Source organism: Astatotilapia calliptera, chromosome 9, assembly GCF_900246225.1.
Source record: "Astatotilapia calliptera chromosome 9, fAstCal1.2, whole genome shotgun sequence".
NCBI classification, from domain to species: domain Eukaryota; kingdom Metazoa; phylum Chordata; class Actinopteri; order Cichliformes; family Cichlidae; genus Astatotilapia; species Astatotilapia calliptera.
This window is the reverse complement of record NC_039310.1, coordinates 529,347-548,975: the sequence shown is the minus strand read 5'-3', so window position 1 is coordinate 548,975 and position 19,629 is coordinate 529,347. Positions and strand designations below refer to the sequence as shown.

Below are 19,629 nucleotides of genomic sequence, written 5' to 3'. Positions count from 1 at the left end.
ACTCTAAAGACCTCACAGTACCTAATTTTCCTAATAGAGCAATTTGCTCTCAGGCTTACTCATGGTTCCTAGATGGTAAGTGGTTAATGGTTGCTATATAATATTTTTTCTTCTTTACTTCAGCACTTTGAGCGCTCATTGAGATAATTAAATGTAGAATGGGAGGAAGAGCTTTCAGTTTTCTGTGGAACCAGCTTCCAGTTTGGATTTAGGAGACAGACACTATCTCTACTTTCAAGATTAGGCTTTGATTTTTGCTAAAACGTATAGTTAGGGCTGGATCAGGTGACCCCTGCTAGTTACACTGCAATAGGCCTAGGCTGTTAGGGGCTTCCCATGATGCACTGAGTGTTTCTTCTTCACTCTAGACATGGGGTGTCCAACTCAAGGCCTCGAGGGCTGGTGTCCTGCAGGTTTTCGATCTCGCCCTGGGTCAACACACCTGAATTCAATTCAATTCAATTTTATTTATACAGTGCCAAATCACAACAACAGTTGTCTCAAGGCACTTGAAAGTAGAGATAGAAAAAAAGCTGGTTCCACAGAAGAGGGGCCTGAAAACCAGCGGCCATCCAGGTCTTTGTCTTTAAGACATTCCTGCAGTTTAACTCATTGGTGTGTGTTATCTGGCTTCATGGACAGATAGAGCTGGGTGTCATCAGCATAGCAGTGTAAATGTATGCTATGTCTTCTAATGATGCTGCCTAAGGGAAGCATGTATAATGTAAACAGAATTGGTCCTAGCACTGAACCCTGTGGAACTCATAATTAACCTCAGTGTGTGAAGAGGACTCTCCATTTACATGAACAAATTGGAGTCTATTAGATAGATATGATACAAACCACTGCAGTGCAGTACCTGTAATACCTACAGCATGTTCTAATCGCTCTAATAGGATATTATGGTCGACAGTATCGAACGCTGCACTGAGGTCTAGCAGGACAAGGAGGCCTGGAGTTGGACACCTCTACTCTAGACTTTTGATTCCCACTATTGCATGTAATTAACTTTTGTCTAAACTCTCCTGCATTGTGTGTTGTTTGCTGTTTATGGTCTTTCCTTTCTTCGTTTTTTTTCTTCTAACTGGTTGAAGAAGATGCTGCTGCTGTCTGAGCTCCTTGTTTCTGTAGTGTGTGTTATTTGACACACACTGAGATTATTTTCAAACCTTGGGCCTCTTCCCTATTATGTATGTAGTGTTATTCATTCATACAAATAATCATTGTTTTCTATTCAGCTTTTGATGTTTTCTGATCCTTTAGCAGCTTTCCTGCATGTCTTCAGTGAACATTGTTGCTTTTCTTTCCCTTGCCAGTGCAAAGGATTTGTGCACTAATTCTTTCATATCAGACCAGAAGGGCTGATTGTCTTAATAATGCCTGCTGGTGAAGCTTATCAGCAGTTTGAATTGTAAGGGGCTGTTCTCAAAAGCAGCTATAGAAACACAAATAGGAGAGTAAAAGAGCCCTCAGAGAGATTTGTGATATTGTTGCTGCTGTGGAAAAACTCATTTTCAAAGATTAAACGCTGTTTAGAATGTGATATCACCTGAAGCGGGTCGGAAACACAATAAGAAAAACATTATGCTTATGCTATTTATTAGAACTTTATTCAAATTAGAGGACTGTCTCCTTACTGTGCGTTGTAAAGAGTAATTGTGTAGTGAGCAGCCCCTAGTTTGATTTGTCAGAATCAGAATCAGAATCAGAAAGGGGTTTATTGCCAAATGTTGAGCAGGTTTACAACATTAGGAAATTGCTGCGGTGCTTCAGTGCAAACATAGTGTCATAAATAGCACTTAAATAGACATGAAAAAATAAAAGTAGGGATAAGAATTAAAAGTGCTACGTAGAAAGATATGTGCATGAGATATACATGAGATATATACATGAGAATAAGAATTAAGAGTGCTACGTTGAAAGATATATACATGAGTGCAGGTGGTGATCAGTGCCAAACATGGAATGATGCAGTGAACACAGCGTAGGGTCATGTGTTAGTGCTGGGAACAGTCATACGGTTATTGTTCATGTGTCCAACAGCAGAGGGGAAGAAACTGTTCTTATGGCGAGAGGTTCTGGTGCGAATGGACCGGAGCCTCCTGCCTGAGGGGAGCAGGTCAAACAGACTGTATCCAGGGTGAGAGGGGTCAGCTGAGATCCGAGCTGCATGCCCCAGTGTCCTGGAGGTGTACAGGTCCTGCAGAGATGGGAGTCTGCAGCCAATCACCTTCTCAGCAGAGCGCACAACACGCTGCAGTCTCTGTTTGTCCCTGATAGTGGCTCCAGCGTACCACACGGTGATGGAGGAGGTGAGGATGGACTCGATGATTGCGGTGTAGAATTGCATCATCGTCCGTGTTGGCAGGTTGAATTTCTTCAGCTGCCTCAGGAAGTACATCCTCTGCTGGGCTTTCTTGATGACGGAGGTGATGGTGGGCTCCCACTTCAGGTCCTGGGTGATGGTGGTACCCAGGAAGCGGAATGAGTCCACAGAGGTGATGGGGGTGTCAGTCAGGATGATGGGGGGGAGTGGGGCTGTGTGCTTCCTGAAGTCCACAATAATGTCCACTGTCTTCTGGGCATTCAGCACCAGGTTGTTGTGGCTGCACCAGGACACCAGACGTTCAACCTCCCTCCTGTAGGCAGACTCATCCCCGTCAGAGATGAGCCCAATAACGGTGGTGTCATCTGCAAACTTGATTAGCTTGACAGACTGGTGGGTGGAGGTACAGCAGTTGGTGTACAGGGAGAAGAGCAGAGGAGAAAGAACACAGCCCTGAGGGGAGCCGGTGCTGATGGTCCGGGAGTCCGAGACATTCTTTCCCAGCCTCACATGCTGCTTCCTGTCCGTCAGGAAGTCAGTGATCCACCGGCAGATGGGATCAGGCACATTCATCTGGGAAAGCTTGTGTCGGAGATGGTCTGGAAGGATGGTGTTGAAGGCAGAGCTGAAGTCCACAAACAGGATCCTGGCGTAGGTTCCTGGGGAGTCCAGATGCTGCAGGATGAAGTGTAGGGCCATGTTGATGGCGTCGTCTACAGACCTGTTGGCTCTATATGCAAACTGCAGGGGGTCCAGGAGGGGGGCCGTGAGGGTCCTGAGATGGGAGAGAACTAGGCGCTCAAAAGACTTCATGACCACAGATGTCAGAGCCACGGGTCTGTAGTCATTTAGTCCAGTGATCCTAGGTTTCTTGGGGACAGGGATTATGGTGGAGGACTTGAAGCAGGCAGGCACATGACATGCCTGCAGTGAGGAGTTGAAAATGCCAGAAAACACTGGGGCCAGCTCGTTTGCACAGTGTCTGAGGGTGGCAGGAGACACACCGTCTGGGCCGGGAGCTTTCCGAGCATTCAGGTTCTTAAACTGCTTCCTCATTTGTGTTTAATTTAGTGTAGGAACATGAAAGTAGATGTTGGTCTGACTGGACCAGACCTGGCAGATACTGTTTACTTTGCCCTTACTCCTGCATTCTTAGATTCTTTGCTAACTCTAACCCTTTGTTTAGCTTGAACAATGTTTTCCACAAGCCCTCTAACTCAGTTAAAGTCAATGCCTTGAAGGTGTCGTATCTGCTGGTTAGTTGAATTGCCTAGACAAAAAAAAAAGCTGTTCAACATTGGGGAGAAAAACAGGACATATAAGTAGAAGTTGCTAACGTAAATGTTAACGAGCTTCCGTGCTTATGTGTTCTTCAGTACTGACGAATTCTTCGCAATTACTCAACGAGCTCCACGGGGGAAAATGAAACTGAAGTTCAGTCTCTGTCCAATAAATACATTTCACAGTTAAATCAACACTTTCACACTGTGTCACACTGCGTATTGCTGTTGCATCTTTGTATTTAACACTGTGTCCAGTATTAGGACTTACTTACAGCTTACTACAGCTGAGCACTCCAAAGTGTTGCTTATGAACTTGGGGGGGATCTGGGAAACTGTGATAACAGTGACTCTGCTGCACATCACACTGCAGCACTTTGGAGATCAAATAAGAGGTGCACTGCCTCACCCGTCCTCACCCTCCGACACACAGATATGCACCAAGAGAGGAGCGACTACACAGAACAAACAAACTATACAGCGGCTCTGCGGCAGATCATGGCATTGTTTGAAGCAGGCATTAGATTTATGCCCTAATAAGCAATTTTGATCATCTCGCTCTGTGTTCCCTACAACAAAGAGGAAGAGGGGGATGGGTTCGCTGTAAGCGCCTCCACATTTTCCACACTCGCTTCAGAAAGTGGGACAGAGTCAAAACGATGCGTTGTGCGGCGAGCACTTGGTGACTGAGTCACATGATGCCTGACAAAACCTATTTGATGCTTATTAAGAAAATGACCTGTCGGCAGTAAGCCTCAGTGGCTCTTGGGGGATGACAAAGGAACAGCAATGAGTCACGCAGTGACATTTAAAACTAGAATCCGTGAAAGAAGAAGAAAGATATGCCACACTAAACTGTTGCAGTGCCGCCTGTCTGTTAATGTCTCGCAGCACACTTCATAGCCTTGGCTGAATTAGTTTTGCAGCAGCACAGATGCTTGACAGTGATTGGAAAAGCTTCTGTGGTTGACCCAGCAACACATCATGGAACCTCATATACATATGTGTGTGTTTTTGTGTGGTAAACACCTCTTTCAGTGTGTGTGTAAGAAGCGATTGTCCGACTCGGTGTCAGTAGGTAATTTAGCGTGTCAGCGGGCTGGGCTCCTGTACGAGGGAAGCTGTTATTTCCGTTAAAGCCCTCCATGCTTGGTTGGTTTGGTTAGGAGCAGCGTGAATGGACAGTGGCACCTGGGTGATGGTCACAGTGGGTGTGTGATGGTGAGCAGCAGGGGATTTTGTTCAAGGCCGGCTGTGTGCAGACTCACATAGGAGTGAGGAACAGAGGAGATGAACAGGCTGCTTACAGAGGGAATTATTCACACTGAAAGTACAAGTAAGCTGAATGATTTATGTCCTGTCCTTGTTATTTTATGGAGCACTTTGCCAGTGTCGCAACACCATCATTCTGTTGGAAGATAAAGCACAGACAGAAGAGGCAGCACAACAAGGTTACTTGTGCGAATCACACATTTTTCTTATTGCAAATGCCATTTATTATGTTTTGCTGTATAAAAATAGTTTCTATCTCTCATTGTTAAAGTAGTGCTGAGAAACAAAATCATTGTCATTGGGAGCTATAGCATTAGCCAGGATAAATGCCTATCCCACAGAGGCATGTTACAGTGTATATATATGTATGTGTGTATATGTAGGGATGGGTATTGATAAGATTTTCACGATTCCGATTCCATTTTCGATTCTTTATTGATTCTTTTAAAAAGGAGAACACTAAGGTCGATTAGCTTAGAACTTTGTTTTATATCTTCTCTTTGAACAAGAGAAATTTAGGAGTAACATGGCCTTACAAACCCAACAGTGAGATCTTAAGAGATCCAGCCTACGGCTCTTCAATGGGGTGTCACAGGGTCCCCAGGAAAAAAATTTTAAATGTAAAATAATAAAATAAATTTAAATTTAAAGTTCATGCATTTATTACTTCTTATGGACTACACCAATTCATTATTATTGGGATGTCCTAAAAACCAACCTTTAGTTAATCCAAAATGCTGCAGCTAGTGTACTGACAGGGACTAGAAAGAGAGAGCAGATTTCTCTTGTATTGGCTTCCCTTCATTGGCTTCCTGTTAAATCCAGAATTGAATTTAAAATTCTTCTCATCATATATAAGGTCTTAAATAATCAGGTCCCAACATATCTTCATGACCTTCAGTTTTCAGGCCCCTCTTCTGTGGAACCAGCTTCCAGTTTGGATTCAGGAGACAGACACTATCTCTACTTTCAAGATTAAGCTTCAAACTTTCCTTTTTGCTAAAGAATATAGTTAGGGCTGGACCAGGTGATGTTGTAATAAACGTACAGTGGGGCAAAAAAGTATTTAGTCAGCCACCGATTGTGCAAGTTCCCCCACCTAAAATGATGACAGAGGTCAGTAATTTGCACCAGAGGTACACTTCAACTGTGAGAGACAGAATGTGAAAAAAAAATCCATGAATCCACATGGTAGGATTTGTAAAGAATTTATTGGTAAATCAGGGTGGAAAATAAGTATTTGGTCAATAACAAAAATACAACTCAATACTTTGTAACATAACCTTTGTTGGCAATAACAGAGGTCAAACGTTTACTATAGGTCTTTACCAGGTTTGCACACACAGTAGCTGGTATTTTGGCCCATTCCTCCATGCAGATCTTCTCGAGAGCAGTGATGTTTTGGGGCTGTCGCCGAGCAACACGGACTTTCAACTCCCGCCACAGATTTTCTATGGGGTTGAGGTCTGGATACTGGCTAGGCCACTCCAGGACTTTCAAATGCTTCTTACGGAGCCACTCCTTTGTTGCCCGGGCGGTGTGTTTTGGATCATTGTCATGTTGGAAGACCCAGCCTCGTTTCATCTTCAAAGTTCTCACTGATGGAAGGAGGTTTTGGCTCAAAATCTCACGATACATGGCCCCATTCATTCTGTCCTTAACACGGATCAGTCGTCCTGTCCCCTTGGCAGAAAAACAGCCCCATAGCATGATGTTTCCACCCCCATGCTTCACAGTAGGTATGGTGTTCTTGGGATGCAACTCAGTATTCTTCTTCCTCCAAACACGACGAGTTGAGTTTATACCAAAACGTTCTACTTTGGTTTCATCTGACCACATGACATTCTCCCAATCCTCTGCTGTATCATCCATGTGCTCTCTGGCAAACTTCTGTCATCATTTTAAGTGGGGGAACTTGCACAATCGGTGGCTGACTAAATACTTTTTTGCCCCACTGTAGGATGCTGGGGGACTCCCATGATGCACTGAGTGTTTCATTCACTATGTGTTTATACACCTCTCTGCATTTAATTATTAGTTATTATTAATCTCTGGCTCTCTTCCACAGCATGTCTTTGTCCTGTCTTCCTCCCTGAACCCTACCCGGTCGCGGCAAATGTCCGTCCCTCCCTCAGCCTGGTTCTGCTGAAGGTGTCTTTCTGTGAAAAGGGAGTTTTCTCATTCCCATATGCTCAAAGGGTTCATTTGATTGTTGGGGTTTTCTCTTTTTTTTTTTGTAATGTTGTAGGGTCACCTTACAATATAAAGCGCCTTGAAAAGCTCTTGTTGTGATTTGATGCTATATAAATAAAATTATATTGAGTTGTGTTGAACTGAGGAATATCAAGTTTCACAAAATCTGACTGTATCTCATTAATATTAATTAGCACCTCACTTTTCAGTCTCAGTACTATGTTGCTGCTAACAGCAGCATTTCTCTCGTCAGTCTTAACATTTTTTTGTTTGTTTCCAGGAGTCTACACCTTTGGCCTCTTCACTGTTGACATCTTTGTCAACGCAGGGCAGGTAGTGACAGGAAACCTGGCACCGTACTTCCTGACTGTCTGTAAGCCAAACTACACAGCACTGGGTTGCCAGCAGGCCCTGCGCTACATCAGCCACCAGGAGGCCTGCACAGGAAACCAGGACGACATCCTACGTGCCCGCAAGACTTTCCCATCCAAAGAGGCTGCGCTTAGCGTCTATGCTGCACTCTACCTAGCTGTGAGTTTTTCTTACATCCAGCCATATGTGTTTAGTATAATCCTTTTGTTGTCTCTGATTGTATCACCTCCGTTTTGTTTGCGAGGGAGCTGGCGTTGGTGAGAAAGATGGATGGAAATAGGATTTGTTTTGTTGTTTTTGCTGCTGGACGTGATAGCCCCGCTCTGCATCCCTGCTTTTGTTTCCGTGTCACCTATCTCTGCACAGTCTGTGTCGCTTGCTGTTCCCAACAGTAACCCACAGGGCGCCTGGTAGTCTCACAATCTCAGGTGGGTTACTGCTATGCAGCAGAATTCATGGTTCCATTTACCACAGCAAGTCTTCTAGGTCCTGAGCCAGCAAAACAGCCCCAGATCATCACAATACCACCACCATATGTTACTGTTGGTATGATGGTCCTTTTGTGAAGAGGTGACTTCCAAAAAGTTCAGCTTTGTCTCGTCAGTCCACAGAATATTTTCCCCAAAAGTCTTGGAGATAATCAAGATGTTTTTTGGCACATGTAACACTGTTGTGTTCTTTTTGGTTAGCAGTGGTTTTCTCTTTGAGCTCTCCCATGGATCCCATTTTGCCCAGTCTCTTTCTTATTGTTGAATCATGACCTCTGACCTTAACTTAGACATGTGAAGCCTGCGGTTCCTTAATTATGTTCTGGGTTCTTTTGTGACCTCCTGGATGATTGGTTGACGTGCTCTTGGAGTAATTTTGGTAGATCAGTCACATTTTATTTATATAGCGCTAAATCACAACGGTTGCCTCAAGGTGCTTGTGTAGTGAGATAGCCACAGGCAGGAATGATTTCCTGTGTTGTTGAGTGGTGCATTTGGGCAATCTTAGTCTTTAAGTAGGGCTGGGCGATATGAACCAAAATTCATATCTCGATATTTTTTAGCAGGATGGCGATATAAGATATATATATCTCGATATTTTTTTAAAGCCATAAGGTACGAACAAAAAGAGAGTTCTTAGTCAAAGCTGTGTCCCAGATGTCACACAGGCACTTTTATTAACATACATAGATGTACATGAAAAAAACTACTCAAAAATAAATTATGAGCATTTATTATATAATAAAAGTGCTCCATAAATAAAACAAAACTGTTGTTTTTGTGCATAACAAAGAGCTCACAATTGTGCAGTCAAAATGTAAACTAAAAGACGCTGAGCATAATAACAGAGACAGATTTCACAGTTCGTGACTGACAGCCTGGAGTTTGAAATCTGCTTCATAACCGTGTCTCTTACAGGTGCCATTTATGGTCCTTATACACACACACAATACGGTAATATTACGCTGAAGCACAGTACGTATCACTTCGCGAGGCTCCTCAGTAGCCGTAATGCTCCGACTATCCATCAAGCCGGTGCAGCTCCGTAGCTTAGCAAAGTCGTACTAAAACATTTTTGACCCTGAACAACTAGAATTCATACATAAGGCGCACTGTCGATTTTTGAGAAAATGAAAGGATTTCAGGCCGTGCATGGCGTTAGCGTGGTTAGCTCGTTAGCGTGGTTAGCTCATTAACACATTGACGCCATTCAGCCCCACGCACGGGGCGATGCGCAGTAACTCGTTAACGGAGATTTGCCGTGCCCATCTTGTCGCTGCCTGCAGGTGAAGCGATGTGGGAGGAGGGGGAGTTGTGTTCAGTGAAGGAAAGGTGAGGTCGAGTAACGTTGCGTAAAGACAAAAGTGGACGAAAGAGAGGCAAACTTGTGGCTCCACAACTATAATTATAACGTAACATAGACTATATCGATATAAAGGATATTGTCACATCTTACATCTCGTATAAAAATATATCGATATTTTTAAAAAACTCGATATATCGCCCAGCCCTATCTTTAAGTGAACATGCCCCTGTGACTGGCTAGCACCTCATGGAGTGGGTGGGAGGCATTTTGCAGCATTGTCCTTATCTTGGAAACCATGAAACAGCATAGAGGATGGCATTGATCACACAGACTCAAAGAATATCCTGAGCATGGTCCGATGTTAAAAGACCTCAGCTACCTTGGCTCTGGCCTGTCCTGCACTGTGCAGTGATGCTTTTTTACCAGTCCAGTTTATTGTTTATCAAACTTACCTCATACAAATACTTTTTTCCATGCTTTTTTGCTCAAGTGCTTTCAGTCTGACATTCACACACATACATACACTGATAGATGCATCGGAGAGCAACTTGGGGTTAGTATGTGACCAAAGAATAGTTGGTCCTGGAGACTGAAGCAGCAACAACAACCTTCCAATTACTAGATGACCTGCTCTACCTCCTACAGCCATCCTGTGTGACTGTTGATTTATCCTTTAAGCAAAGCACAACAATGAAACCTTTTCAAAAAAGCTTCCAATGCTTTCTGATGATCTGATTTGTTTGATTTTCTGTGTCAGAACCAATGTGTACCCAAGTGCCCATAAGTGATCGATGCATGGCTTTGGACGATCACTGCCTGCCTGCATGGTGAGGAGAACAGATTGTCTCTGTTATATAGGTCATTTAGCACAGGCCAATGTGTGTGTCCAGGACATACATGCAGTTTGCACACACTGACACACACAATACTGCAACTCCAAGAAGATGATGAAAATTATCCCTCTTGTTGTCTTAGTCATTACAGCAATGCCAGGTTCAAACACAGCAATCCAGAGTCTGTTGGATCAGCTGTAATTGCTCCTAGAGCAGGGCGATATGACCAAAAATATTTATCACCATACATTATAACTGACGATATAATTGACACTAGACAAAATACTTTACAACTCCACAACTTTATTAGTGCAAAAAAACCAACCCATCAATGTATTTTCACTTAAACAAGCAGCTGTTTTTTAAGTGCATTAAAGTTATATAAAAATGTAACACTGCAAATGCAAATTCCTCGCTGACAGTTTAACCAAAAGGCATTTCCAGTGGAAACTGGCCAACATATCCTCAGCATAACCATGTATAATATCCACAAAACTTAAAAAGAGGTTATACACACACAATATGGTAATATTATGTTGAAGCACAGTACGTATCACTCCACGAGGCTCCGCCTACGATAGCCATAATGCTCCGACAATCCATCAAGCGGTGCGGCTTCGTAGCTTAGCAAAGTCGTACTAAAGCATTTGACAGATTTTCGAGCGCCGTGCACATAAAATCGTTTCGAGGTCAGTAAACACAACCAGAATTCATACATAAGGCACACGGGATTATAAGGGGCACTGACGATTTTCAGAAAAGTCAAAGGATTGATTTCAAGTGTGCCGTATTTTCCAAAAAACACGGTAATAACGACGGCCTGCTAGCATGCTCTACCAAAAATAGTGCTTTGTTGTAGAGCAGGGTGATATGGCCAAAAATATTTATCACGATACATATTTGAAAATTTGTGATAACGATATAACTGATGATATAATTGATGCGGAAAAAAATACAACTCCACAACTTTATTAGCGCAAAAAACAAACAAACATCCATTTATTTTCACTTAAACAAGAAGCTGTTTATGTGCATTAAAGTTATATAAATATTTAACAGTGCAAATGCAAATTCCTTGCTGAAAGTTTAACCAAAAGGCATTTCCAGTAGAAATGGGCTGACATATCCTGAGCATAACCATGTATAATATCCACTGAAGTTAAAAAGAGGTGCTTTGCAACATTAAACCGCCTCACGGTGCGGAATGACGAGGATTTATTGGAGCGGGTGAATGAACAAAGCAGGAACGGCAAGACTGACTAACTGACTGAATAACTGAATACAAACGGGAACGACAATACTGGCAACGTCAACATCAATGACACGACAAAGAACTGGTGAAACCAAGGAACTTAAATACACAGGTCGAATGATGACAATGATTGGAAACAGATGAGTACAGGGCTGAACATAATCTGACTAATGACACAAGAGACAAGCTGACATGGGAAAAAACAGGAAATGAGAACATTAATGTGGCAAACTAAACTGAACATCAACAAACTGAAATCACTCAACGACCCAGGAACCTTGACAGTACCCCCCTTCAAAGGCCGGCACCCGATGGCCGAAAGAAAAAAAAAAAAACAGAACAAAGTTGGCGGACGGGGTCCAGGACGGAGGGACAGAGTCCGAAACAAAACAGTTCGGGGGGGTGGCCACGCGGCCTGCGGCTGAGCCAAAGCAGTTCAATTCAATTCAATTCAATTCAATTTTATTTATATAGCGCCAAATCACAACAAAAGTCGCCTCAAGGCGCTTCATAGATACAGAGAAAAACCCAACAATCATATGACCCCCTATGAGCAAGCACTTTGGCGACAGTGGGAAGGAAAAACTCCCTTTTAACAGGAAGAAACCTCCGGCAGAACCAGGCTCAGGGAGGGGCGGCCATCTGCTGCGACCGGTTGGGGTGAGAGAAGGAAGACAGGATAAAGACATGCTGTGGAAGAGAGACAGAGGTTAATAACAGATATGATTCAATGCAGAGAGGTCTATTAATACATAGTGAGTGAGAAAGGTGACTGGAAAGGAAAAACTCAATGCATCATGGGAATCCCCCGGCAGCCTACATCTATTGCAGCATAACAAAGGGAGGATTCAGGGTCACCTGGTCCAGCCCTAACTATATGCTTTAGAAAAAAGGAAAGTTTTAAGCCTAATCTTAAAAGTAGAGATAGTGTCTGTCTCCCGAATCCAAACTGGAAGCTGGTTCCACAGAAGAGGGGCCTGAAAACTGAAGGCTCTCCCTCCCATTCTACTTTTAAATACTCTAGGAACAACAAGTAGGCCTGCAGAGAGAGAGCGGAGCGCTCTAATAGGGTGATATGGTACTACAAGGTCATTAAGATAAGATGGGGCCTGATTATTTAAGACCTTGTATGTGAGGAGCAGGATTTTGAATTCAATTCTGGATTTAACAGGAAGCCAATGAAGGGAAGCCAAAACAGGAGAAATATGCTCTCTCTTTCTAGTCCCTGTCAGGACTCTTGCTGCAGCATTTTGGATTAGCTGAAGGCTTTTCAGTGAGTTTTTTGGACATCCTGATAATAATGAATTACAGTAGTCCAGCCTGGAAGTAATAAATGCATGAACTAGTTTTTCAGCGTCACTCTGAGACAGGATATTTCTAATTTTAGAGATGTTGCGCAAATGGAAGAAAGCAGTCTTACATATTTGTTTAATATGTGCGTTGAAGGACATGTCCTGGTCAAAAATGACTCCAAGGTTCCTCACCGCGTTACTGGAGGCCAAGGTAATGCCATCCAGAGTAAGAATCTGATTAGATACCATATTTCTAAGATTTTCAGGGCCGAGTACAATAACCTCAGTTTTATCTGAATTAAGAAGCAGAAAGTTAGCGGCCATCCAGGTCTTTATGTCTTTAAGACATTCCTGCAGTTTAACTAATTGGTGTGTGTTATCTGGCTTCATGGACAGATAGAGCTGGGTGTCATCTGCATAGCAGTGAAAATGTATGCTATGTCTTCTAATGATGCTGCCTAAGGGAAGCATGTATAATGTAAACAGAATTGGTCCTAGCACTGAACCCTGTGGAACTCCATAATTAACCTCAGTGTGTGAAGAGGACTCTCCATTTACATGCACGAATTGGAGTCTATTAGATAGATATGATACAAACCACTGCAGTGCAGTACCTGTAATACCTACAGCATGTTCTAATCGCTCTAATAGGATATTATGATCAACAGTATCGAACGCTGCACTGAGGTCTAGCAGGACAAGCACAGAGATGAGTCCACTGTCAGAGGCCATAAGAAGATCATTTGTAACCTTCACTAAAGCTGTTTCTGTGCTGTGCTGAGCTCTGAAACCTGACTGAAACTCTTCAAATAAACCATTCCTCTGCAGATGATCTGTTAGCTGTTTGACAACTACTCTTTCAAGGATTTTTGATATGAAAGGAAGGTTGGAGATTGGCCTATAATTAGCTAAGACTGCTGGGTCTAGAGATGGCTTTTTGAGTAAAGGTTTAACTACAGCCAGCTTGAAGGCCTGTGGTACATAGCCGATTATTAGAGATAGGTTGATCATATTTAAGATCGAAGAATTAATTAATGGCAGGACTTCTTTGAGCAGTTTTGTAGGAATGGGGTCTAAAAGACACGTTGATGGTTTGGAGGAAGTAATTATTGAAGTTAACTCAGAAAGATCAATTGGAGAAAAAGAGTCTAACTTAATATCAATGGTACTAAGAGTAGCTGTAGATAATATTACATCTGTGGGATGATTATTGGTAATTTTTTCTCTAATGATAAAAATTTTATTTGTGAAGAAGTTCATGAAGTCATTACTAGTTAACGTTAAAGGGATGGTTGGCTCAAAAGAGCTCTGACTTTTTGTCAGCCTGGCTACAGTGCTGAAGAGAAACCTAGGGTTGTTCTTATTTTCTTCAATCAGTGATGAATAGTAAGATGTTCTGGCTTTGCGGAGGGCTTTCTTATAAAGCAGCAAACTATTTCTCCAGGCTAAATGATGATCCTCTAGATTTGTGACACGCCATTTCCTCTCCAGATTACGAGTCATCTGCTTTAGGGTACGTGTTTGAGAATTATACCACGGAGTCAGGTACTTCTGATTTGAGGCCTTAGTTTTCACAGGAGCTACAGTATCCAGAGTCGTACGTAGTGAGGAGGTGAAATTATTAACAAGATAATCGACCTCTGTTGGGGTAGCGTTCAGATAGCTGCTTTGCTCTGTGTTGGTACAGGGCATTGGAGATGATAACAGTGGGTGGATTATATTCTTAAACTTAGTTACAGTGCTTTCAGAAAGACATCTACTTTGATAAAGTCTACTCTTCACCGCTGTGTAATCAGTTATTGTAAAAGTAAATGTTATCAGGAAATGATCAGACAGGAGAGGGTTTTCAGGAAACACTGTTAAATGTTCAGGTTCGATGCCATATGTTAGAACAAGATCTAGAGTGTGATTAAAGTGGTGGGTGGGTTTCTTTTACATTTTGAGAGAAACCAATTGAGTCTAATAACAGATTAAATGCCATGTTGAGGCTGTCATTTTTAGCATCTACATGGATGTTAAAATCACCCACAATAATTATTTTATCTGAGCTCAGAACTAAATTAGATATAAAGTCTGAGAAATCAGACAGAAACTCTGTGTAAGGCCCAGGTGGACGATAGATGATAACAAGTAAGACTGGTTTCTGAGTTTCACAGCTGGGGTGGACAATGTTAAGCATCAGGCTTTCAAATGAATTAAAAGTCTGTCTTGGTCTTTCATTAATTAATAGGCTGGTGTGAAAAATTGCTGCCACACCGCCCCCTCGGCCTGTGCTTCGAGATTTCTGGTAGTTAGAATGGCTCGGGGGTGTTGATTCATTTAAACTAACATAATCATCCTGCTGCAACCAGGTTTCTGTAAGGCAGAGTAAATCAATTTGTTGATCAATTATTAAGTCATGTACTAACAGAGACTTGGAGGAGAGAGACCTAATATTTAATAATCCACATTTCACTGTTTTACTCTTTGGTTCAGATGTGGATACTGTATTGTTCTGGTGGGCGGCCACGCTGGTGGCAATGGCGACTACTGAGCAGGTCCGGTGGGCGGCCGCAAGGAAGATGGCGGCGAAAAATATCTTGATGATAAAAATATTCTCTAGAATGACAAGACGAAAGTTGAACTTTTTGGGAGGTTTGTTCCTGTTGCATTCAGCATAACACTAACACAACATTTTATAAAAACAATCATCATACTAGCGGTCAAACATGGTGGTGGTAGTGTAATAGTCTGGGGCTGTTTTCCTGCTCCAGAACCTGAATCATTTGTTGTAATTAATGGAAACATGAATCCTGCTCTCTAACAGAAAATCCTGAAGGAAAATGTGGTTAAAGGAATTCAGCAGAGTGGGCCAAATTCCTTTCACAGTGATATAAAAGACACATTTCCTGTTATTGCAACTGCTTGATAACCCCACAACCAGTTATAAGGTGTAGTGGGCAATTACATTTTCCTGGTAACATTTTTAGTTCCAGGTGTTTTTTATTTGACTTTGTTTTCTTTGCCTAATGTTAAAATTTGTTGATCTGAAAAATGTAAGCGTGACACATATGCAAAAACAGAAGACATCAGGAAGGGGCAAATTTATTTTTCCATGAAATTCTCATTACTTGCTTACATTCATAGTAACCAGTTCCAGGCTGTGCTGTTTCAGATAAACAGTGGGTAGTCGTCAAGTTGTGCAAGTGCCAAAATTTGGATTGGGACATTTGTCCTTAATCATCGTTCTAGCAAAAAAATTTATTTTGCTTGAACTTGGCAAAGCTCTAACACAAATAACACTAAAATCTTGTGCATTTGAAACAGGTTCCTGCCACTGTAAGATAGCTAGCATTAGCATTAGCACTGATGAGAATTAATTGGTGTCTCTTTTGATTATCATGTACAGAGATGGGCAGTAACGCGTTACTGTAATCTGATTACTTTTTTCAAGTAACGAGTAAAGTAAGGGATTACTATTGCAAAAACGGTAATTAGATTACCGTTACTTTCCCGTAGGAACGCTGCGTTACTGCGTTACTAAAACCGTGATTTTTTGCCGTGAGTCCCAGACGAGGGCTCACCCAGCAGCCGCGGAGCAGAAGCCAGGGGGAGTTGCAGTGACGCGCCCGTGAGCTCCGCCGGCAGCCAGCTGTGCCTGAGTGACCGAGCCCCAGGCCGAGAGGCCGGGGGAACCCCACCCCCCCACAGGGGCCAGAGCGAGCCCCAGGCTCCAGGCCCCGACAAGCAGCCACCAAGGAGTGAGCCGCTGTATACCTGGACGCCCATCCAGACACAAAGAACCACCAACGCACCGATACCTGAGGGAGTCCGCCACTGGCAGGGGGAGTGGTGGGGGGAGATAGGCCTGCATATCTTGGAGGGCCTGAGATGTCCCCAGAGAGGTGGCGTCTGACACCCAACCTGACATATAGACACAGACATACAGGCACACACAGATACAAACATCCATTCCCACCCTCATGCTCTCATATGCACTTACTCCACACTCAACCAACGTGGAGACAGACATAAAGAGATGCTGCACACACGATCACACTCCCCAAGCATACTCTATACCCCAGGTCTAGGTACCCTTGCCCCTGGAGGGGGAACTGCACCCAGACCCAGGTGGTGTTACCCTTTTCCCTGCAGTGGGGGGAGGCATGAATGTCTAAGTTGTGAGATAAAATTAAGGCACAGGCAGCCAGTAGGGGACGGGGGTGCCTACCCTGCACCCTGGTGACATACCTTTACCCCAAGGCCCTGCATGTGTGGGTGATTGTGGTGGAGCGGGAAGGATTTCTCTCCAGCTGTGACAGACTGTTTGTCTTTTAAAATCTCACTTTTTTACCCAGGAGTGATACTGTACTGTGCTCTGGCATCTTTCTAGGGTTTGTTTTAATATACAAGCGACGGCCAAATTTAAAGATGAGTGCTGTCTGCTTCTTTAGTACTTGATACTCAAGAAGTAGCTACTCAGTTTGTTCCATGTTCTTTATTTGTGAAATATTTATAATTTCCATAGAGTAACTTCACACACTTACTTTAGTTTCTGTGTCATAGCTTAGCTTAAACTAATTAACATTTACACAAAATCGCGATTTTCTATAAAATATTTATTTTACACATAATATTTCACAAAACTTCTCTAGCATTTCCACAGACACAATAACAGCAGAACACTTTTGCTTGCATAGTCACTGTGTTTATTTAGGATGATTCCCATTGAACACTATAGTACAGTACAATCTGTATATTGTGTGGTCTGCAGTGCCGCTGCAGGGGAGGCAGATGCACCTAAGCGCCATATGCAATCACGCCTCGCAAGCATAAAGAGGCTGGCGGCTGGAAAGCTGAGGTGGAGGCGTCCGGGGGACCGGCTTGGCCTGAGCCGGAGGTTGAAGCACCAGAGGGACATGATCAGCCTGACCCGGTGGAGGTCGAAGCACGCCAGAAACCTACTTGGCTGGAGCTGGCGGTCAGAGCAAGGGAGAGCCCTCCGCAGATAAAGACTGGGGTCACCGTGCCAGAGTCCAGCATGCTTTCGGGACCTGCCCCATCTCCACCAGAGGCCAGCATGCAGTGGGGTCCTGCACACCGCCTGCCTTTCATGGCACCTGTGAGCCCCAGCTCACGTCCACACCTGCTGTGTGGGTCTGCCGGAGGTTTCTTCCTGTTAAAAGGGAGTTTTTCCTTCCCACTGTCACCAAAGTGCTGCTCATAAGGGGTCATATGATTGTTGGGTTTTTCTCTGTATGTATTATCCTAGGGTCACCTTACAATATAAAGCACCTTGGGGCGACTGTTGCTGTGATTTGGCGCTGTGTAAGTAAAATTGACTTGAATTGAAACATTGAGCAAAGGCTGTGAATACTTTTGTGCATGTTATATTTTTATTTTTTTTTATTTTTAATAAAATTGCAATAATTTTAAGCAAACCTTTTTCACCTTGTCATGCCCTTGGCCTTCAATTTGAAGATGGTACTAGCCTTCCCTCTAAATAATGCTGCAACTTCATTTTGAAGAACTCTAGCTTGAAGTTGCCTTATGGCACAGGCCCTGTCAAATGTGGCATGCTTAGAGCAGACGCTGTCTGATCGCTGTAGCAGGGTCCATGCTCACAGGTGCTACTAAATAGGCACCAATCAGGCACCTGATTGTCAGGGTGTCAGAACAGGGTGCATTCAACTCTGCTGTTTAACCCATCCATCCATCCATCCATTCGCTTCTGCATCTCCTTTTCAGTGTTGCGGGGGGCGCTGGAGCCTATCCCAGCTGTCACAGGGCGCGAGGCGGGGCATACCCTGGACAGGTCGCCAGTCTGTCGCAGGCTGTTTAACCCACAGATGAATTATCTTTACAAATGCAGCACCATTTCAGGGGAAAGAAACAGGCTTTCCAATGGTTTAAGATTTGTTGCCAAGAAGAATTGTTACAACAAATAAATAACTGAGTGAACACAAATTTTCTTACTTTTGGTGGTAAGTTTATATATGTCTGTCCTTCTGTATTGGACACTTTTTAATAGTGTACTTGTCTACCCTCAGAAGAATGCTTTCTGTCTAACATTCACACTCACACCCGAAGAACACATCGTAGAGCAACCTGGGGTTATGCCCAAGTTATTCCTGGGCATGCAGACTGGAGCAGCCAGGTATCAAAACACTAACCTTCTGATTAGTAGGTGGGGTGCGCTGCCTACTGAGCTGCAGTCACCCCTGTACTGTTAACATGATAACATTCCAACCATGGAAGCTACTGAAGCCATACTGGTGTGTAGCTGACACCAGAATGGAAGCAAAGTCAGATTAAGTGGTATCATCCCATTGCAGTGTTGTGTCTAATTTTTCATGCACAAAAAAAGGTCTATTTTTAATAGAGTTCACAGTTAATACTCTCACTCAGATTTCTGGCAGTCTGTTTGATGAATGCTTCAGTAATAACATTAGATATGAAATGCCAAACACAAATGAACAGATCCCCCTAAGTAATAACACAGGAAGCCATTTAAACTTGGCAAGGCAGAGAGATTGATGTCATGTCACACTCTCCATTTTGCTGACAGGCCTCTGCAGACAGCTGTCAATGTCTGTGATTAAAAAGGAAATATAGGGCTTGACAATGAAACACTCACCAAGACACTTCAGAGTAATCAAATAAAGAAGGAAACCTGCACCCAGACACCTAAGTTATATTATACAGGGTGTATGTATTTTACAGTAGAGATAGCAGGTTGGAACGGAGGAACGCTTAGGCTGCTGCCGCCGCGACCCGGCCTCGGATAAAGCGGATGAAGATGGATGGATGGATAGCAGGTTGTTCTGTTGATATAATTATAAAGTTGATAGTATTTTGTGTGATGGAAAATCACCCTAACTCAGTGCAGGACAGGCATACACATTCAGCAGGTAAAATAAGTATTGAAAAAGCTGAAATTTATTTAATACTGCGTACAAAAACAGCTTCAAGACCCCTCCTGTATGAAGAAACTAGTCGCATGCACTGCTCAGGTGTGAATTCGGCCCATTCTTCC

General features: G+C 43.2%; 1 protein-coding gene across 2 annotated transcripts in view; it reads left to right on the top strand.

The window, feature by feature from the left end:
• Nucleotides 1-19,629, top strand: part of plppr5b (phospholipid phosphatase related 5b) — a 101,053-nt gene that overhangs the window by 35,041 nt on the left and 46,383 nt on the right. For both annotated transcript variants that reach the window (XM_026179129.1, XM_026179130.1), the window contains exon 3: nucleotides 7,352-7,602. In XM_026179129.1, the coding sequence (XP_026034914.1) occupies nucleotides 7,352-7,602 (251 nt within the window). The remainder of the gene's footprint in view (nucleotides 1-7,351; nucleotides 7,603-19,629) is intronic.